Raw genomic sequence first — 23465 nt, 5'->3', positions numbered from 1 at the left:
AAATGGTCATGTCAACTAACAAGACAGAAAGACATCATGTCATTTTCTAGTGCCAGATTATCTTGCAGCTTAAATTCATCCAAGACATGTGAGTTGACTATGTGTCATACGGTCCTGGGGGTTCCATATCCGTCCGTCAGCCTCTGACCCCCAGTGTTCTGTGTCGTTATTCAACATTGTGATACAGTTGGTGTTGTATATTACTCCTCGTGGACATCCTTCTGGGTGGAATCTTCGGCCACCAGACAAGCGACCACCAGGTCATCACTGGATGAGGGATGTCTCCAAGTACTTCCCTCCTGATGGGTCGTTTGTTTGGCTGTTACCGTCATGGCACGGGTCGTCCACATAAGGTGGTCGCCCTGGAGAGGTTACCACAACCATCGAGTCGCAGGTCGTCTACAGTTTCCATCAACTGCAAGTTGGGGGCAGCAAGAGACTGCTGTCAAACACGCAGCCCTAAGGTAAACCATCAGGAAACAAGACGTCAGAGACAGACCAGCTACAACATGGAATATGGAGGACTCACAACAACTGGTGAAGGAGGACAACCGATTTGTTCAAGAGATTTTGGAGCAAATATATCCAGTATATAATGTTAGGGCGGCGGCCCCAGACCCAGCTACCTTCCCCATAAGGCACCCCGGCCGCACCATTGGGCACCCTGGCCAGCTGCCCCGCAGGAAACATCGGCCAGCCACCCCATGGGGCACCCTGGCCATCTGCCCGAGTGTTCACATGACACGACCATTAAGCCATTACCTGGGGTTGTTTATTGGCCAGTTATCCAGAACTGCGCTAATTTATCGTCGTTAATATCAGGAAACAATTCATTTTTTCAAGATTAAAGTACGCTTGTGCATGTGTGTGTCCCCACCCTGCTGTGTTGCCTGCTGCACCTCCCTGGCTGTTGCCCACTGCACCTCCCTGGCTGTTGCCCACTGCACCTCCCTGGCTGTTGCCTACTGCACCTCCCTGGCTGTTGCCTACTGCACCTCCCTGGCTGTTGCCCACTGCACCTCCCTGGCTGTTGCCCACTGCACCTCCTTGGCTGTTGCCCACTACACCTCCCTGGCTGTTGCCCACTGCACCTCCCTGGCTGTTGCCTACTGCACCTCCCTGGCTGTTGCCCACTGCACCTCCCTGGCTGTTGCTCACTGCAACTCCCTGGCTATTGCCCTGTGCATCATACAAATTAAGGAGACAACTGAAGATTTCAAGATGTCTCATGTTTTATTTATATAGATAGTGGTTATCTATGCTTTTGTCTCTACCTTACAGTATTAGAGGAACCATCATCTTACCTGAACCAGCAGTGAGACATGATGTGGAACAAAGCTAGACCTGCAGTGAGACATAATGGGATCATAGTTGGACCAGCAGTGAGAAACATTCTAATCTGTATGTGGATTATTGTGGGTATTTTTACACCTTCCCTACATCCAGACCCAGGCAGGCGACCTTAGAGGTCCGCACATCAAAATACAATATAATACTATAGGCCTATATAGGCCTTAGATGGGGTAGGCAGGGTGAGGCTGTAGTAGGCAGTGCAGGGCTGTGGCCGACATGATTGGGCTGGGCTGTGGTAGAGAGGGCTGGGTTGAGGTAGACGCTGGGCTGTGGTAGAGATGGCCTGGTTGTGGCAGACTGGCTGGGCTGTGGTAGATCCTCACCCCACACCCTGGGCTGACCGTGTGACGGCGTCGCTGGTGGAGACAGGGAAATAAAATCGAGAATGACTGCCATTACAGACCGGTGGATGGCGCTGCTGGCGGCTCAGAGGGCCAGGCTGACACACAATTGAGGATGGCAATCTCGTTGCCACATAGGAACGGACTCGGTGCCGCTGGCAACAGCATACAGTGGTGGCATACAGGGTTGAACAGTGTGACGCTGGTGACCAGTGAGAGATGGCAACCAGTGAGGGGAGGCAACCAGCGGGAGAACAGCACTCAGAAACTCTGTACAACCAACGTTGCTCACCATCGCTGAATGTTAAACAGCACAGGTCATGCAGGGACGCCCTCAGGGGCTGGTGTTGACACTGCAGTAATGGTGAGAGAGTAAGGCGGTGGGCGTCATAAAACCCTGGTCCTCCCGCCTCACTATGAATATATTGCTAGTTGAGCTGTTGAGGCAGACCTCCAACTTGATTGGCTGATCAAAGGAACCGTCCGCAGAGGCGCACCCTGATTGGTTAATCACAGCGACTGCAGTGAGAGCTCAGCTGATTGGCCTGACTCATGAGGGCCAGGTCATCATACCCAAGGGTATGTTGTGCTCGAGTCGTACCGTCGTACTCTAGGGTAGTAGCATTGTGCTCAGGATTGTACCGTCGTGCTCAGGATTGTACCGTCGTGCTCAGGATAGTACCGTCGTGCTCAGGATAGTACCGTCGTGCTCAGGATAGTACCGTCGTGCTCAGGATTGTACCGTCGTGCTCAAGGATTGTACCGTCGTGCTCAGGATTGTACCGTCGTGCTCAGGATTGTACCGTCGTGCTCAGGATTGTACCGTCGTGCTCAGGATTGTACCGTCGTGCTCAAGGATTGTACCGTCGTGCTCAGGATTGTACCGTCGGGCTCAAGGATTGTACCGTCGTGCTCAGGATTGTACCGTCGTGTTTCAGAGTTAGATAAGCATAGGTACTCCTGGCCATGTGGTGCCAAGCTCCGTGACCCTGAGGTCAGAGAGAGTGCCATCCCCCACAGCTGGCACTGCCCAGGTCCACGTGATGCACACACTAACAGCCTTCAGCACCTCCTGCTGCTGCCAGCTGCACAGAGACAGAGGTTGACCTCGCTGTCATGGCTGTTACAACCCCAGCTGCCACAGCTGTCACATCCTCCAGCTGTCTGTGGTGTTTTGGTGAGCAGACAGACACGCTGATTGTTGTTTTGTGAGGGACTCATCTACCATTTTGGGAATAAGCCACACCACCATCATCCCCACCGTCATCTTTCCCCTGAGATCCCTCGTCCCCAAGTTGCAGTTCGGCACCACAAGCACATGGAGCCCACCCGAGCTGGTAGCGACCACTGTGGTCATCATCAGTAACCTGTGGATGTATGATAATCTCCAACTGTGTTCATGTGTTAAGGCTGCTGGCGCCTCCCGCTCTCTGCATCCAATAGCTGGACTATTTACATTATGCAGTCTCTCTCGTCATTTCAGCCTTTGACTGTCACACACACACACACACACACACACACACACACACACACACACACACACCATCTCTCCTCCCACACTGCCTCCTATGAGAGAGGTACCCACCCGGCTGGCTTCAAAACTGTGACCAGTGCAGCGGGAGTGACGACGCCCTTCAGGCTCGCTCCTGAAATGTTTCACAAAAACCTGACCGACCGAGGCGGACCAGGTGAACACGACCTTTCCCGGAACCACCTCACTTATGTTGGACTACACTTTTTCACGGCTTTTACTGCATCCTCCAGCAGACTCAGCTCTTCTTAGTATTTTGCTTAGACGTACATTAGCATGTTTCCGGGATTTTTCATAATCTGTTGATACAAGTAAAATATTTTAGAGTATAATAAACAGCCCCAAGGAAATTTGATGTTGACACTAACATCAAACTTTGAGTGAAGGAATATTGACGATCGTTTGTGTGGTCCTTGTAGGGCGTGGGGAGTGTCAGCTCGGGTTCCTCCACATCATACCGGTCACATGGCGGTCAAGGACAATCATCAGCTCTAGTCTGGTTATTACACTTCTCAGAATATGAAGACCACTCAGCGAGTGTTCACTGTGTAATCTTCTGCCACTCAGCGAGTGTTCATTGTACTATATCGTCCCACTCACCGAGTTATTATATGTCTTTCTCTGGCCGCTCACTGAGCACCATCTATACATATCGTTCTCGACTATTCAGCGAACGTCATTCCCGTGAATTATTCCAGACTTCGCACCACAAGTCACCACTGTGTGCTATACATGGCTACTCAGTGAGTATCAATACTTTTTTGCTGAGCCACTCAGCATGCGTTGAGTTTTGCATCTGTTGGCTGTCCTACGAGTCACGTTAAACATTTAATCCAGTAGACAATTTACCTGTAGACTAACTCTTCTGTAGATTAACTCTTTTCATTATCGAAGTTTCGCTTTCTACATACATTTGATCGGCGTTTCCTGCGCTACTTAGGCAGCGCCGTGAACAGACGATGAAATGCCGCATTCTCTCACAACTATTCTCTATTATGTATCTGTTCTTTAAAAGCAAAGGTTTTTGATAAGGTGAATTGTAGGAAAATTTTCTAAACTATCGGAGAGAAGGGCCAAGTTATGTTGACGTGACGCCCTCTAACTATACGTCACAGTCAGTCATAACATGTAGCTGGCCACCTCACACTCTCAGTATACTGCTGACCACCTCACACTCTCAGTATACTGCTGACCACCTCACACTCTCAGTATACTGCTGACCACCTCACACTCTCAGTATACTGCTGACCACCTCACACTCTCAGTATACTGCTGGCCACCTCACACTCTCAGTATACTGCTGGCCACCTCACACTCTCAGTATACTGCTGGCCACCTCACACTCTCAGTATACTGCTGGCCACCTCACACTCTCAGTATACTGCTGGCCACCTCACAGTCTCAGTATACTGCTGACCACCTCACACTCTCAGTATACTGCTGACCACCTCACACTCTCAGTATACTGCTGGCCACCTCACACTCTCACTATACTGCCGGCCACCTCACAGTCTCAGTATACTGCTGGCCACCTCACAGTCTCAGTATACTGCTGACCACCTCACACTCTCAGTATACTGCTGACCACCTCACACTCTCAGTATACTGCTGGCCACCTCACACTCTCAGTATACTGCTGACCACCTCACACTCTCAGTATACTGCTGGCCACCTCACACTCTCACTATACTGCTGGCCACCTCACAGTCTCAGTATACTGCTGACCACCTCACACTCTCACTATACTGCTGACCACCTCACACTCTCAGTATACTGCTGGCCACCTCACACTCTCAGTATACTGCTGACCACCTCACACTCTCACTATACTGCTGGCCACCTCACAGTCTCAGTATACTGCTGACCACCTCACACTCTCAGTATACTGCTGGCCACCTCACAGTCTCACTATACTGCCGGCCACCTCACACTCTCAGTATACTGCTGACCACCTCACACTCTCAGTATACTGCTGACCACCTCACACTCTCAGTATACTGCTGGCCACCTCACAGTCTCACTATACTGCCGGCCACCTCACAGTCTCAGTATACTGCTGGCCACCTCACAGTCTCAGTATACTGCTGGCCACCTCACAGTCAGCCTTTCATATTGGCGTGATGTTGTCAACCCTCTAAACTTGTCATGGATCTCCACCAGTGAGAGTGAGAATTCCTGCAAATCTACATAAAGTTACATACGTAAACTTGAAGATCGGTTTGTCCTCAAACATTGGCAGCGAATAACACAACATATTTGTTGTCTATTATTTTCTTTAGTGATTTTTTCCAACTTTCTTATTATCCTCAATATCTTATTATTCTTCCTGAGGATAATGGAATACCACATCTCTTATATTTCCCATCTTTAATGTCACAAAACAAACAAAGCACAAATCAGTATCGCTCAGTTTAACGTGTCGGATTTTATCGTCCATAATCATGCGAAACACAGAACAATGTCTGACCTCTGACCACACCGGCTCCTGCCACCAGAATTCGAACCCGGGGACTGAGGTCGACCCCCTCCCTTCCATCAGGTCAAAGCAGGAAAGAGGGGGGGGGGGGGTATTACTTACAAGAGAGAGCGAGAAAGAGAGACGCTTGTGTGTGTGTGTGTGTGTGTGTGTGTGTCGTACATGAGATGATCATAATCAAGGCATTCAGTTACCTGTGCCGTCCCAGCTACCGCAAGGAAAAAACATCTTCCAAGTTCAATTTTTCGCCTAAGTCGTTTGTTTCCTTTTCTATTCGTGAACCACGGGATCTGTGTTTGTGGCGGCAAACAGCCTCGAAATACTTGGTAAAGCAGCTGTCTGCATTCCTTAATACTACATTTGATGTTGCTAGAGACGATACTGCTGGTGGTGCTACAAGCGTAGGATCGATGGTAAATATCAATAATTATCAGACAAATTTGTGCAGCAGGCATTATGCAACACAGTGACGAACATAAAGCGACCCGCTGACACCAGAATTATTTAAGTCATTTTTCTTCCTAAACTGGAGGATATGGTTATTATGAGGGGTGGGTGATCTTAGAAACTTTAGGAAAAAAAAGATTTATTTGTGTAAGTATAATAAAGGTATAACACAAGTTTCCTGTGGGACCTGAGGCTCTATCCGCTGATGTAGATGGTATCCCAAAAGTATCTGAACAGCGTTGAATTTCACTGGCCTTTAGAAAATAAGAGATGGGGCTCCCCGGGTGTAAGAACCGCCTCCTTCTACCGTACAAATAAGTAATCGTGAATGTGATAACATGGATTAACATGGATCAAATGACAACTCAATTAGAGTTTTGTAGTTTACAACATAAGAAGTGAGGGCATTGCAAGAGGCCTATTGGCCTATTCTAGGCAGATCCTGAGTCTATTCACCGTACGACCAACTGCCTAAATCAGTTATACACAAGCTGTTTTCTTGTGTCTTCTTGCTTACCTTCCATCACCATTACAATTGTATAGATTTCTCAGGAACAATGCAAACATTCAATACTAAGACACCTGATGAGGCCGCATGAGAAATAATCGGTGACCTTAGTCAACTACAAAGCTGCCCTGGTCAGGCAGCACTCCACCCGGGGTCAAGGTCAAGGAAAAGGCTAAACAAGAAAATGATTGAATGGATTACCGAAATGAGAAAGCAATGAAGACCGCTCATGTTAACATTCTATAGCTTGAAAAAGATCAAATTCTTAAAAATTACCTTTTAAAGCTTTTTTTTTCTTTTCCCTCTCTCCTAGAGGAGATAGAATTTTAAACAAAATAAAATTAGTCATGTTTGGGTTGGTTATCCCTGGGTTGGTTGTGTGGACGGCCGTTAGAGGGCAGTGAAGCAGCGTGTAAAGAAGAGGAAATTTTCTAATTATTTCACAGGGTAAGTAACGCAGAGTTATGTCGATTAGACATCTTTTCGAGTGGCAGTAGACCTGAACCTTTAGGCAGTATTGGTGATGTGTGTATGAGACATAAAGAAAGTCTGTAGTGGAGGAAATATAAGGGTTGTTGTTTCTCGAGAAGGCAGGTATGTTGCCAGGCTATTTTTATTCTGGAATTTCAGGTGGTTGCGGGAATTTAACCCTATTCGAATTTTTTCGTTGGTGTGTGGATGGCAGTATATATGTTTGTTTGGTGTCACGAAGAGATTTGATGTGCTGGGGTTGCAAGCATGTCTTCCTGTCTGAAAATATTTCAGTTTCACCTGATTATCACCGTGGATGATAGAGGTTCTTATCCCGTACAGTCAGTTGTGCACTTTTCTGGGCTTGTAATTTCTGTAATGTTTTACTCTAAGGATGCCGTAGAAAAACTCTTGAAAAAGGATTAAAAGCCTATCAGTGGACTCTCGGCACTAAGAGGCGATTTAGGAAGGCGCTGATGACATATTTACGTTGAGTAATCCAGTGGTAATAGATGAGGTGATGTTCCATTTTAGGTCGAGCTGGGGAATCTTATATTTATCATTTAAAATAGTTGTGTTTCGTACATATTTAAAAAGGGCAGGAGAGCATGATTAGGGTAATTTCATTTATCGTACTAGTTGAACCACGCATCATAACTAGCTTTGGTTATTGTGAATATTTTGTTTTACAGTTCTGTTGCTGTGTTTAGAGAATGAAATAAGTTTTGCATGATTTAGAGCAGAAGATATTATTTTGATGTATGATTAGGCAATTGTGGTGAATTATGAATAAGGAAAATGCGAGTTTGATGAAAAAGTAACAGAAACGTAAAAAAATAGTGGAACTAATGACAGCTTCTTGTAACTTCCATAGTATTCGAAATTTATCTTTATAGTGCTTTCAGATGTCTGATCTGAATGTGCTACTAACACTTATTGATAAACATCGTGTAAGCTGCCAGCAGCTGATCCCAAATGCAACCATTCTTTGTGGTCAGTGCACTACATTAATGTTGATATAGCTACTTACAGATTCTGACTTTTAAATGAGAGGCATGTGTTTATAATGGGTATGTTTTTGCTCTTTTTTGTTTACATTAGCTGAGAAGGCTTGGGCAACTGAGGCCTGAATCAACGCCATCTCATTAATGCCATATATATATATATATATATGTATATATATATATATATATATATATATATATATCCCTGGGGATAGGGGAGAAAGAATACTTCCCAAGTATTCCCTGTGTGTCGTAGAAGGCGACTAAAAGGGAAGGGAGCGGGGGGCTGGAAATCCTCCCCTCTCATTTTTTTTTTTTGATTTTCCTAAAGAAGGAACAGAGAAGGGGGCCAGGTGAGGATATTCCCTCAAAGGCCCAGTCCTCTGTTCTTAACGCTACCTCGCTATTGCGGGAAATGGCGAATAGTATGAAAAAAAACATATATATATATATATATATTTTTTTTTTTTTTTCTTATACTGTTTGCCATCTCCAGCGTTAGCGAGGTAGCATTATGAACAGAGCACAGAGCCTTTAAAGGAAATCCTCACTTGCACCCCCTTCTCTGTTCCTTCTTTTGGAAAATTAAAAATGAGAGGGGAGGTTTTCCAGCCCCCCACTCCCTCCCCTTCTAGTCACCTTCTACAACATACAGGAAATGCGTGGGAAGTATTCTTTCCCCCCTATCCCCAGGGATATATATATATATATATATATATATATATATATATATATATATATATATATATATATATATATATGTAAATCCTAGCTAGAACCAGGTACCCATTTTATCAACCATCCCCTAGGGCTGGAAGACTAGCTAGGTTGACAATGGACCAACCATCACAACCAGGATTTAGAGCTGTGTGCTCGACCTTGGGTGGCCAGCAAATACGTCACAGTCATTACCGCTAAATGTTACACAACATCAGTTTTACTGAGTTGCTGAGAGGTTTTTGTGCTGTGATGTCATCCAGACGAACATATCTAGTGAGCATAAATCACTTCCAGGGAGAATTCTTCACCCTGTAGTAGGATACAGTAGACCTTATTGATATTGGGATATTTTGGCTGTGGCATTGAAAGCTAGGGTAAATCTTAGGTGCTAAGGGAGGGAAGTTGAGGCATTTATGTTTTGTTAATTTCTAGAATTGTTTCACCTGATTTTATTTCCATTAACCCTCCATTTTCCTTGATCTTCAGAACCCTCCTTATTGTCATCTTACAGCAGTAATTTTTGTAGGATACTTTGATCATTATATTTCTTTAGTGGTCATCCTCATCACTCTTTCTGATTATTAGCAATTAATTGTTGTGCTTCTCTTCTACTTCCATGCATCAGGTCTGTAGTACCATTTAAGTAAAGCCTCACTACCTTGAATTGTCAGAATGATGGTCATACTTTATGGACATGACATTTTTGGGGTACCATGTTTGCTGAAAATCAAATCTGTGTATTTCTTTATAGGATTCTGAGGCATTTGTTGATTTTAGCAGCAAAAATCTTATGGAAATTGACAGAAAAATCACCTTTGATGAAGTATTTTCTCTTAGTGAGCCATCTTTGATAGTATTATGTGTTAGTATAAAGTGCATGTATTTTGCAATCTTCCTTTTACCCAGAGATTTGTGGAAGTTATTATTCTGATATATGAATGATTAATTATGATCAATTGTTTTCTTCGTTTCAGATGCCCAGCATAAAGCTACAGAGCAGTGATGGCGACACCTTTGAGGTGGATGTAGAAATTGCCAAACAGAGTGTCACCATAAAAACAATGTTAGAGGACCTAGGTAACTACATTAAAAGTTTCTGTACCAGATCAATTTAAAAGATTGATTTTTGTGAAGTTTCAGCAATCCATTCCAGAGTTCCAGTATTTGTATGTAATTTCCTTTAGGCCAGGGATTTAGTACACTTTTTGTTGGTATTTGAAAATAAAGTTGGATGCATTGTAACCAATGCTTTATTTTTGTTATTGGAGGCTTATCACAGACAAGAATCCACATCAAGGATGGGCCAAAACAGAAATAGACTTGGAAAAGTATTTACAAACTTTACAAGAAGTGAAAATCATGTCTTTTAAAAAGTGATTGTTCATAGTTATTTGGAAAGACATAAGAGGGTAGAGACTTCCTAGATCATGAGGTGCAGAGAAAAAAGTTTTCAAAACGGCCCACCCTTGAGTAGCCAACGGTCATGTGGTGATCATGTGATGCATTAGCGTGCCGAGTAAGACATTAATGGTTTGGATGCATCGTGACCATGGCATGTTCCGATGTTTAGATTGCATCATTGAGAGTACAGTGTTATTGGAAAACTTCTCGCTCCATAATCCACGTTTCCAAGTCAGCCTTGGGCTGCAAGAGCCTTTGGAAAGAGGTCCTGGGTAACACCGGTGGTTTTCAATGTAGATACAGGGTTAGGGACCACATACCCTTGATAATTCACCAGATATTGCCCTAGATTTATCTTTAATCACTATTATGACAGTTGCAGAGAAAATTTTTGATATATACGTACATTCAGGAAAGTTATTGTTTACATATTCAGAAAAATGATGAAAAAAAAATTAAAATTGAAATTGCTGTATATCATTTTGGTTCAAAACGGTCAACTTGCAATTGGTGAATGATAGGATAAGTTCATTTTCATGTATTTTTCTCTACAGTTTGTGTTGTAATGTATGAATGAAATATTATCTAAATATTCAGAAATATATAGAAAATAGATAGAAGCCCAATCTCTCTATGAATGTTATTGATCCTTGGCATTTTGAAAGATTAATTCTTGCCATTTTGAGACGTTCAAGAGAAAACTTATAAGATTATGTGGTAAATGTATTTTTGCTACTTATTTCACTTCAGGTTTTTTCCAAATGCATGATTTGATAATTATTTACACATGTAGAAATGTATGAGTAAATAACTAAAGATGGAATTTTTGCCTTGCTCCTTCTGGACTTGTTGAAAACATTCAGCTCATAATTGATGAAATTATAAGGTAAATTTTATTTTTGTTTTTTGCATACAGTTTTCTTCAGAAGGGTTTCCCTGATGCATTATTGAATTATCATCTCCATGTTTAGGAAAAATAGAAAATCGCTAAAGAAGGGTGTGGCAAACCCCAGAATATGCCAAAGTATTCAAGATATACCTGAATAAAACATGAAATGCTGGTCGGGTTGCCTAAGTTGTGTTCAGATGAGCTGTTAAAAATTTTTTTAGTACGCTAAGAACCTAGAACCTAAGAACCTATACGAAGCTAGCTGCCTCCTGCCTTTGTTTGAAATGCCCTGCACATGATTGATAAAATTGACTGGTAAATTGTATTTTTCCTGTATTTTTTCTTCACATTTGTCTTCAGTATGGTTTTACCTAATGCATGAAATAATAAGTAGTGATTAACTGAGGAGGCAATGGAGTATTTTGAAGAGCTGTTGATGTTGAATTTATTTGATGAAAGGGGTTGCAAATGTAGGTTGTTTGGGTTGGGGTGATATGTATGCAAAGTGAAAGTCATGAAGAATGGTTTGGTGAAGAGGGAAGAGTTTTTAAAAGCCTTACTTAGGATGAAATGTGGAAAGGCAACTGGAGAGGATGATATTGCTGTTGAATGTATTAAGAAAGGGAATGACTGTGTTGTTTATTGATTAGTTAGGGTTTTCACTTTATGTATGGATCATGTTGAGGTGCCTGAGGATTACCTTAATGCATGTATAGTGCCATTGTATAAAGGCAAGGGGATAAAGTTGAGTGTTCAAACTACAAAGGTATAAGTTTGTTGAGTGTACCTGGTTAGTTCTGAGGTAGGGTAGTGATTAAAAGAGTAAAGGCATGTACAAGGCATTAGATTGCAGAGGAACAAGTGGTTTTAGAAGTGGTAGGGGATGTGTGGACCAGATGTTTGCTTTGAAGAATGTGTGAGAGAAATACGTTCAGAAGTTGATGGATTTGTCTGTAGCATTTATGAATGTGGAGAAAGCATACGATAGGTTTGATAAAAATGATTAGTGGAAGGTCTTATGAATATATGGTGTGGGAGAAAAGCTGCTAGAGGCAGTGAGAAGTTTTTATTAAGGGTGTAATGCATGTGTATGAGTAGGAAGAGATGAGATTGAATGGTTCCATGTGCTGGTTGGTCTTTGCCAGGGGAGTGTGTTGTCACCATGGTTGTTTAACTTGTTTATAGATGGGATGGTGAGGGAGGTAAATGACAGATTCTTGGAGAGAGGGGCAGGTGATAAAGACATTGAATTCCTCGTGATTGCTTGTTGGCTTTTTACCTTCCCCGGGAATTTGGCAAGGTTATCTTTTTCACTGTGTACATCCCACAGATGTGGATGAATCGGAAGCAGTTAGATTATTGGAAAACTCTATGATGAAAAATGAAATTGAGTGCCCAGAAAGCATAAGGATATAATCTAGGTGATTTTAACCATTGTAACTTTCAAGACAGTGTTCCATCATATGATCAAACAGTAAAATGCACTATCAGGGAAAGTAATATTCTCGATAACATGAAATGTATAAAACAGCAATCGTGTTTTGAAAAGGACCCCTCTCGGAAATGGAGATCACAACATACTGTTTTGTTACCAACCTTTATACAAGTGTTAATAGGAGAAAATTTTAAAAAGGCAACAATTAGAAAATTGGATGCTGAGAGTGGCCTATGACTACAGGGATACATTAAGTACACTTACTGGCCAGTTCTGTGAGATGGAGCAAATCTTAATGCATACTTGGACATCTTTAATTCTTATTTTCATTTTTGTTTTGATATGATGGTGCCAAGTAAAGAAATAACTGTCTATTTTAACAAGTCTTGGGTAAAGAAAGGACAGAAGACTGTGCTCAATGAAAAGTGTAGAATCATACAAAATGGAGATTGTGCTCAGTTGAAAGTAATACAAAAACAATTATACAAGAAAATATTGGATTCAAAAAGGAGCTTACAAGGGAAAGTTGAGGGATTATTTAGAACGTATCGGGTGAAAGATGTGTGGAAAGAATTAAAAACATTATTTGGTTATTATAAAAAACTGAACGTGGTGAGTCAAAAACATTGATACATATGTGAATGATATAAATTCATTTTTTACATTTGAAAGAAGTGATTTTAGCGAAGATTGCAGTAATATTATATTGGTTATGCAAGAAAGAAATGATGAAAGAATTGTGATATCATACAAACATGTATTGCAGTCCCTGGAAAGGCCACAGGACCAGATGGTGTGCCAGCCAAGGCACTTAAGTGTTGTGCTGAAAAACTGGCACCCATACCTCAGCTGCTATTTCAGGACTCATTAGATCAAGGGGTAGTGCCTGACATATAGAAATTGTTAGAAATAAAGCCAATTGCCAATATCTCATTTTCTAAAGTGTTCAATCATTTTAGACCTACTGTTTTAATGTCAAATATTATAACCCTGGCCGCAGGATACCAAGATAGATAACGCTAAGTCCAACTTAATGTTTACCAAAACAGGTGCACCCTAGGGATGCATTATGGCCCTAGTTTATTAATTTTAAATACTGATGACTGAAGAAGTATTTTTAGCAACTGCACTGTTTTAAAAGAAGTTGATACAGTAATCATAGGGAAAATTGTAAATGATAATTGTAAGGATTATATCGCACAGGTTAGTTGCTTTGTTGAGTGGTGTGAAACAAATGATCTACCCTTGAATATAAAAAAACTAGATTTTTTTTTTTTTTTTTTTTTTTTTTTTTTCCCGTGTTTGCGAGGTAGCGCAAGGAAACAGACAAAAGAAATGGCCCAACCCACCCCCATACACATGTATATACATACGTCCACACACGCAAATATACATACCTACACAGCTTTCCATGGTTTACCCCAGACGCTTCACATGCCTTGATTCAATCTACTGACAGCACGTCAACCCCGGTATACCAAATCGCTCCAATTCACTCTATTCCTTGCCGTCCTTTCACCCTCCTGCATGTTCAGGCCCCGATCACACAAAATCTTTTTCACTCCATCTTTCCACCTCCAATTTGGTCTCCCTCTTCTCCTCGTTCCCTCCACCTCCGACACATATATTCTCTTGGTCAATCTTTCCTCACTCATTCTCTCCATGTGACCAAACCATTTCAAAACACCCTCTTCTGCTCTCTCAACCATGCTCTTTTTATTTCCACACATCTCTCTTACCCTTACGTTACTTACTCGATCAAACCACCTCACACCACACATTGTCCTCAAACATCTCATTTCCAGCACATCCATCCTCCTGCGCACAACTCTATCCATAGTCCACGCCTCGCAACCATACAACATTGTTGGAACCACTATTCCTTCAAACATACCCATTTTTGCTTTCCGAGATAATGTTCTCGACTTCCACACATTCTTCAAGGCTCCCAGAATTTTCGCCTCCTCCCCCACCCTATGATCCACTTCCGCTTCCATGTTTCCATCCGCCGCCAGATCCACTCCCAGATATCTAAAACACTTCACTTCCTCCAGTTTTTCTCCATTCAAACTCACCTCCCAATTGACTTGACCCTCAACCCTACTGTACCTAATAACCTTGCTCTTATTCACATTTACACTTAACTTTCTTCTTTCACACACTTTACCAAACTCAGTCACCAGCTTCTGCAGTTTCTCACCTGAATCAGCCACCAGCGCTGTATCATCAGCGAACAACAACTGACTCACTTCCCAAGCTCTCTCATCCCCAACAGACTTCATACTTGCCCCTCTTTCCAAAACTCTTGCATTCACCTCCCTAACAACCCCATCCATGAACAAATTAAACAACCATGGAGACATCACACACCCCTGCCGCAAACCTACATTCACTGAGAACCAATCACTTTCCTCTCTTCCTACACGTACACATGCCTTACATCCTCGATAAAAACTTTTCACTGCTTCTAACAACTTGCCTCCCACACCATATATTCTTAATACCTTCCACAGAGCATCTCTATCAACTCTATCATATGCCTTCTCCAGATCCATAAATGCTACATACAAATCCATTTGCTTTTCTAAGTATTTCTCACATACATTCTTCAAAGCAAACACCTGATCCACACATCCTCTACCACTTCTGAAACCACACTGCTCTTTCCCAATCTGATGCTCTGTACATGCCTTCACCCTCTCAATCAATACCCTCCCATATAATTTGCCAGGAATACTCAACAAACTTATACCTCTGTAATTTGAGCACTCACTCTTATCCCCTTTGCCTTTGTACAATGGCACTATGCACGCATTCCGCCAATCCTCAGGCACCTCGCCATGAGTCATACATACATTAAATAACCTTACCAACCAGTCAACAATACAGTCACCCCCTTTTTTAATAAATTCCACTGCAATACCATCCAAACCTGCTGCCTTGCCGGCTTTCATCTTCCGCAAGCTTTTACTACCTCTTCTCTGTTTACCAAATCATTTTCCCTAACCCTCGCACTTTGCACACCACCTCGACCAAAACACCCTATATCTGCCACTCTATCATCAAACACATTCAACAAACCTTCAAAATACTCACTCCATCTCCTTCTCGCATCACCACTACTTGTTATCACCTCCCCATTTGCGCCCTTCACTGAAGTTCCCAGTTTTAAAAGAAGCTGATACAGTAATCATAGGGAAAATTGTAAATGATAATTGTAAGGATTATATCGCACAGGTTAGTTGCTTTGTTGAGTGGTGTGAAACAAATGATCTACCCTTGAATGTAAAGAAAACTAGATATGATGATATATTTTAGGACAAAAAAAAACATATACCAAACTTAATTACAATTGAAGGTGAAAATGTAGAGTGAGTGAGTCAGTACAAGTATCTAGGCTTTATCATAGATGATCAGTTAAAAGATGGTGCAAATACTGATGTGGTGTATAAGAAATGTAATCAAAGATTGCATTTTGTACATATCTTAGATAGTCTACATGTAGACAATGCATTAATTAATCTTTTTTATAGGTCAACTATAGAATCAGTTTTATGTTTTTGTTACTTCCTGGTATGGCAAACTAAACAGGAAAGATAAGAATAAACTTAAGGAAATTAAGAAGGCTAGGAAATTGGGTGCAAACACTAAAACTTTACATATTCTGCATCAGGAATATTCAGTGAAGCAGGTGGAGATAATGCAAGATGCAACTCATCCTCTACACCAATACCATGTATTTTTGAGGTCAGGAAGAAGACTGTCTTTTCGTATGCCGCACACTGATAGATTCAGGAAATCATTTGTACCAAAGAGCATTCTAATATTTAACCATCTAATGATGCTGTAACTCTTCAGTGATATAGCTTCTTAGTGCAATAGATGATTGTTTGTGATATTTTATGTGGTGCTTTTATGTGATATTTTATCATTTTTATTTTATAATTCTTATACTTTTTAACCTTAATTGAATTCTAGTCTTAAAGAATTTTATTTTTTATTATGTATACAATTTGACAATAAAGATGTATTATCTTGTGTATGTAGTCTGTTGGGGAATGAGAGAGCTTGGGAAGTGAGTCAGTTTTTGGTTGCTGATGACACAGCTCTAGTGGCAAATTCAAGTGTAAAACTGTAGTTGTTGACTGAGTTTGGAAGGGTGTGTGAAAGGAGGAAGCCAAGAGTAAATGTGAAGGTTATTAGGTTTAGCAGAGTTGAGGGACAGGTTAGTTTGGGTGTAAGTCTGAATGGCAAAAAAACATGAAGTGAAGTGTTTTAGACACCTGGGAGTGGACATAGCAGGGAATGGAACGATGGAAGCAAAAGTGAGTCATAAGAGGGGTGAGAGGTGAAGATTCTGGGAGCACTGAATAATTTATGGGGAGAGATCATCTGGTAGGACTAAAATGGGTGAGGTATGGGCTATAGATAAGACTATGCAGAAGAGGGTGGTTGTGTTGGAATGGAAATGTTTGTGGACAATATGTGGTGTGAGGTGGTTTGATCAGGTAATGAGAGTAAGAGAGAAGTATGGTAATAAAAAGAGTGTGGTTGAGGTAGCTGAAGAGGGTATACTAAAATGATCTGGACATAGGGAGAGAATGAGTGAAGAAAGGTTGACAAAGGATATATGTGTCAGGAGTGGAGGTAACAAGGTGAATGGGGAGACCAAATTGGAGATGAAATGAGTGAAAAAGATTTTGAGGAATCAGGGCCTGAAATGTTGGAGAGAATGAGTGAAGAAAGGTTGACAAAGGATATATGTGTCAGGAGTGGAGGTAACAAGGTGAATGGGGAGACCAAATTGGAGATGAAATGAGAGTGAAAAAGATTTTGAGGAATCAGGGCCTGAACATGTTGGGGGTTAAGGTCATGCATCGGATGGAGTGAATTGGAATGATGTGACATTATGTCACTGGGCTGAGGTAGGGCATGTAAAGTGTCCAGGGTAGACCATGGGGCCTGGTTGTGGATAGGGAACTATGGTTTCGATACACTACACATGATGACTAGAGGATGGATGCGAGCAGATACAGCCTTTCTTCCTGTTTGTGGCATTACATTACTAACACAGGAAATGCCAATCAGATATGAAAAAAGAATTAATAATCATCTACATATTTATGTCATGAAAAAATAGCAAAGGAGATGGAATTCTTACATAGCTCTTGCCCACCTTTGCTCAGAAACATTCAACATTTAATTGAGAAATTGATATGGTAAGATATTTATATATTTATTATACTTTGTCGCTGTCTCCCGCGCTAGCGAGGTAGCACAAGGAAACAGACGAAAGAATGGCCCAACCCACCTACATACACATCCACACACACACACACACCTAGACATTTCAACGTATACATATATATACCTACACAGACATATACATATATACACATGTACATAATTCATACTGTCTGCCTTTATTCATTCCCTTCGCCACCCCGCCACACATGAAATAACAACTCCCTCCCCCCCGCACGCACTTGAGGTAGCGCTTGGAAAAGACAACAAAGGCCACATTCGTTCACACTCACTCTCTATCTGTCATGTATAATGCACCAAAACCACAGCTCCCTTTCCACATCCAGGCCCCACAAAACTTTCTATGGTTTACCCCAAACTCTTCTCATGCCTTGTTTCAATCCATTGACAGCACGTCGACCCCGGTATACCTCATTGTTCCAATTCACTCTATTCCTTACGCTCCTTTCACCCTCCTGCATGTTCAGGCCCTGATAGCTCAAAATCTTTTTCACTCCATCCTTCCACCTCCAATGTGGTCTCCCACTTCTCATTCCCTCCACCTCTGACACATATATCCTCTTTGTCAGTCTTTCCTCACTCATTCTCTCCATGTGGCCAAACCATTTCAATACACCCTCTTCTGCTGTCTCAACCACACTCTTCTTAATACCACACATCTCTCTTACCCTTTCATTACTTACTCAATCAACCCACCTCACACCACATATTGTCCTCAAACATCTCATTTCCAACACATCCACCCTCCTCCGCACAACCCTATCTGTAGCCCATGCCTCGCAGCCATATAACATTGTTGGAACCACTATTCCTTCAAACATACCCATTTTTGCTTTCTAAGATAATGTTCTTGCCTTCCAAACATTTTTCAACGCTCCCAGAACTTTCGGCCCCACCCCCACCCTGTAAGGTATACTTTCCATATCACCATTCTCTTCTGTTTGTTCTTTCTTAATGCATGAATTGATAATTTTCAATGTATTCCAAAAGCTTTGGAGAAGAGGTCAATAAATGAAAGTTGTACTGAGCACTCTTGGTCCTCCATTTCAAAACATTCAGCATATAATCGATAAAGGATACAAAAATCTCTTCCATAGGTTCTTACCCTATACATGAATTCAGAATTATCTACATATTTAGGAAAAAATGGGTGAAATAAATGGAGGCTGACCACTCAAGATATGAGCTTTGCGTGTAATCTTAAAATATTGGGGGTATATTAAATAAATAAAAAAAAATCAAATTAAGAATGTGCAAATAGTCATGGCACCAAAGTACATCTTGCATATTATTTTCTTTATATTAAAATATCCCACTGTATCACACATCATAGTCTTTCAAAAATGATCAAATTTCAGAGCTTTTTGTAGGTGATCTTGAAATTTGAATATTTGAGAAATTAGTGCCCATTCCTACCTTTTTTTCGTGTGGCTTTTCCCAGGTAACCAGATAATACTAGGAGCAGATGAAAAGTAGGTTCATTTGTTCACATCCATTCTTTAGCTCTCATTTATATTGTGCCGAAACCATGGCCCTTGATCAACACCCAAGCCACATAGATGTTTCTATAATTACCCCCATAGCTACATGACTATTTCCTTTACTGTGATTCTAAAAAAAATTGCTGTGTTTTGATTAGATTGGTAAAATTGCTTATCAGTCCAATGCAGTTGTCGTGGAGATTGTGTGTTCTTACGTAAAACTATACGTACATCTCAAGTATTAGTTTTCAGTGGCTGGTTTTGTTAAATCATACTGAATTAGAATCAGATGTTGAGATGTTTCTCTTGTTAATCTCATGTTCAAACATAATTCCAGTGAGTCATCATTTATGTAGAATATGAGCTGGTTACCATAATACAATTATGTTCTGTAAATCTGTGTTTTGTTGCTTCAGGAATGGATGAAGATGAAGAGGAAGTGGTGCCTCTTCCAAATGTAAATGCTGCCATCCTGAAGAAGGTGATTCAGTGGTGCACTTATCACAAAGATGACCCTCCCCTTCCTGATGATGACGACAATAAGGAAAAGCGTACTGATGATATCTCCTCCTGGGATGCTGATTTTCTGAAGGTAAAGTTTATTCATTGCTGTAATTGATAATATTGATGCCTTAAGTACTCAGCATTGAATGGACAAGACTGTTGATGTTAAATGAACATGGAAAGAAACGTGACCCTTAACATTTGATAAATCTTTCTGTATCTTTCCAGCTGTACAAGGTAATCTGCTTCAAATTCACAGTTGTATATTTATGCATACTTACCAAAGTAATCCTGACATGAGTGCTCTCATTCTTTGTTACCCTTTCCATATCGTCATTTCTTATTCTATTTTGTCATTATCTCTTCCTGACAACTTCAGGAGGAATTACCTTCTCCATTTTTTTTATTCTTATTCTAGATGTGGGTGCTGAATTGGTAATTAATCTCTGCATAAAACTTTCTTTTACTAGAGTTGTTATACTTGCATCTTTCTGAACATTTTAATACTTTTAGACTTTTCTGTGGGGTCATGAAAATATTTTCATTTGAGGTGTGAATAGAGATGGTAGTGTCTTGAATCAGCTTAGATAGCAAAAATTATATTTCATAAGCATTTCAAGTAGTTTGGAAGCATATTTTTGAAACTGCGATTCAAGTTGGTTGTGCGAGTGCGCTTGGTCCACCTGATGTAATTGTGTATGGAGGGTGGCATGGAGGTGTGTGTGAAGGAAGGGCTTTTTATCAGGTTGGTGCTGTACTGTCTAATGCCAGTTTCATATTTTGATGATCCTCGCTTATTGTTGAACATTTGCCATGTGTTCTCAAGAATAATGTCTTGGTTTAGCTGCTCAGTCCTAAAAGGACCAGATCAGTACTTGTATACATTTTTGGGTTGGGGGCCAAACCTGTATATGCGAGGGCTACCTCTTCCAGCGTATATTTAAATTGGCAGGTGTGCCTTATTGATATGTAGAGTTGCCTTTTATCAGGAGCGACTGTTATTAGTTGCCCATATAACACATTAGGGTAATATAATATTTAACCCTGTGGGGACCCGTCTTTACTTGTACTTTTACGTATTGCTTTTATCTGTGGTCAATTAATTTGGATGGCATACTTTATTGGTGCGTAGAGATAAATTATGTCACATACAGTGAGTTAGAACTGGAAAAAGTCCCTGCAACTCATTTACCCATATAACATTATGGAGGAGAGAATGGCCCTGGTGCACATTTACCCATATAACATAATGGGGAAGGGGATGGCTGTGGTGTATGCCTTACTCCTATTGGTAGCTAGTTGACAGCAGTAAATGGGGCTCTAATTATGGTGACAATCATTCAGCAAATGTTGAACTGTAAGCACTGGGGAAAATTTTATGCATGTCAATAATCCATTGGTGATGGCAGAGTTGATATATTCTAGTTACTTAGATTCTACAAACAAATAAGCTGAGTTTGTGCAGAATGCTGAATTTTAATGTCAGTGCATGGATGGTTTACTAGATTTTTTCTTTTTTTTAAACCCTTCTTGATTTATGTTATTCATTGGTAACACGAGAATTTATTTTTGAATTTTTTGATGGATTCCAGTCTTGGAAACTCCCTTAAATTTGACACTGGGTTAATTATGGCAATGTTGGGTACTTTCTTGCATTATTGGGTTATGTTGAGAGTGAAATAGCCTTCATAAGTTAACATAATTGGATTCTGGATAAAGCTGCATAAAAGGACAAAGTAAAATGAAGATATTCAGAAATGATGAAATGTTGAAAATAAATAATCTTTGGACTGAATCTTATGGTATTTGGCCTGCAGTTAACCTAACTGTTAATCTTCCCCTTTGGAGGTGGTTGGTAAACTGCATATCAAGTTGTCACCTTTAATGCCCCCATCTACAACTAGGTCACATAGACAGGTTGCTTCATATTCCCTGGTTCAATGTTGACAGCATGTTGCCCTGTATATACATCATTCCTATTTACTCTGTTTCATCTGTTTCTTTCTCCTGTGCTTTCAGGCCCTGAGCACATAAAATTTTATTCACTCCATCATACTTCCATCTCCTTTGTGGTCTTCCCCTTCTCTTTGTCCCCTCCACTTCTGAAGGACATATACTCTTTGGCGATCTCTCCTCTCATTTTCTTGATATCAAAATATTCTGGCGCACAGTCTTCGGCTCTCTCATTCATGTTTTTAATACCATATCTTTTTCTTACCGAAACATTATTTACTGTCATCATCCTTACCCCATTAATTGCCCTCAAACATATCTTTTAGTTTGATTTTGTGTGATATTTCATTACAGGTTGACCAGGGCACATTGTTTGAACTAATATTGGCAGCTAATTACTTGGATATCAAGGGCCTTCTGGATGTTACCTGTAAAACTGTAGCCAACATGATAAAAGGCAAGACTCCTGATGAAATCCGAAAGACCTTCAATATTAAGAATGATTTCACACCCTCAGAGGAAGAACAAGTTCGCAAGGAGAATGAATGGTGTGAGGAAAAGTAAAGCTTAGATTTCTGGACATTTTATTGGAGTTACCCTCATATGTTGCAGGAAGATCGCGCTGAAATTGGATGGTGTAGGCTGTGGATATTTGTGGAAACTTTTAAGATCTGAGAAGTGCTACTTGCTTTGGAATGCATGTATGCTTTAGATGACACAAAGTAATGTACTCTGTCATTTAGAACTTAGTGAAAGTACTTCATCTATGCATAATTGTGGTACTTGAGGTATAAATGACATTACATTAGAAATTGCTAGATCATGTGCTGGATGTGTTTTCAAATAGTTATTGATCATAAGTAGGAATGAAAGATCCTGTTTAAAATAGGGTATTGTATGAAAGGTCAGTTTTGATTAATGGTCTGTAAATGAATGGGGGTAATTACAGCTGCAGAATTTCCTGTTATGAATTGTACATGCTATACATACATGAGTCTATCCATATTCATTGATATTTTGAACTGTATTCAAACAAATGAGAATATGCATACATGCATATGTTGAGGCACACTTGCATACCTGATGTCTCATGTCCCAACCCCACTGGCTGGCTAAGGGCAGGACACAGTTCCCTGGAGGTAGAATTTCTACATGGCAAATAATTTCGTTTGTTCTTCCACTGTACATTATATAGACCTGCCTGTATATCATAACATTTGGAAATTTGTAGCCTTTTCATGTTGAAAAGCATTGATTTTTTTTTATTGCAATATAGCTTTTGATATGTTAGTTCCAAGTACATCACCGTAGAGGACTGGAGTATGCTTCATTTTTTTTTATCACATGCTTCCACATTTCATGGGAAATTTTTATTCCAAATTCTTCTTCAGTGATTTAAGTGTACTGTGTTTTGTGTGCTGTTTAAATAAAGATATATTGGTCCCATTCAGTATTTACTTATGTCCTTGTCTGTTGTATATGCTGGATAACTAAATCATAATCTTATAACTTGTCAATGGGGTTAGCCACTGATTAAAATTATTTTTATTCACTCTTGCCCACCATCATCCATTCCTAGTACCATCCCTGCCCCACAAATAAAAAAAAAAAAAAAAAAAAACATGCATAAAAGAACAAAAATGGTCTCCCTTACACCCGATCGCCACCCTGCTTCAACAAGGTACC

The 23465-nt window shown here is 40.8% G+C and overlaps 1 protein-coding gene across 2 annotated transcripts; it reads left to right on the top strand.

Moving 5' to 3' along the window:
- The first annotated feature begins 6969 nt into the window (after positions 1 to 6969).
- LOC139747436 (S-phase kinase-associated protein 1) lies at positions 6970 to 23225 on the top strand. 2 transcript variants are annotated; one of them, XM_071659784.1, is made up of 4 exons: positions 6970 to 7103; positions 9826 to 9928; positions 19739 to 19914; positions 22134 to 23225. In XM_071659784.1, the coding sequence occupies exons 2-4, from the start codon at positions 9826 to 9828 to the stop codon at positions 22341 to 22343; spliced, it is 489 nt and encodes a 162-aa protein (XP_071515885.1). In that variant the 5' UTR covers positions 6970 to 7103; the 3' UTR covers positions 22344 to 23225. The 2 variants fall into 2 exon arrangements, with proteins under 2 accessions (XP_071515885.1, XP_071515887.1); XM_071659786.1 differs by lacking the exon at positions 6970 to 7103 and adding an exon at positions 7139 to 7250.
- The last annotated feature ends 240 nt before the right edge of the window (positions 23226 to 23465 follow it).

The sequence above is a fragment of the Panulirus ornatus genome, chromosome 68, assembly GCF_036320965.1.
Source record: "Panulirus ornatus isolate Po-2019 chromosome 68, ASM3632096v1, whole genome shotgun sequence".
Taxonomy (NCBI): Eukaryota; Metazoa; Arthropoda; class Malacostraca; order Decapoda; family Palinuridae; genus Panulirus; species Panulirus ornatus.
The sequence above is the reverse complement of the archived record's forward strand: the minus strand, read 5'-3'. Positions and strand labels throughout refer to the sequence as shown.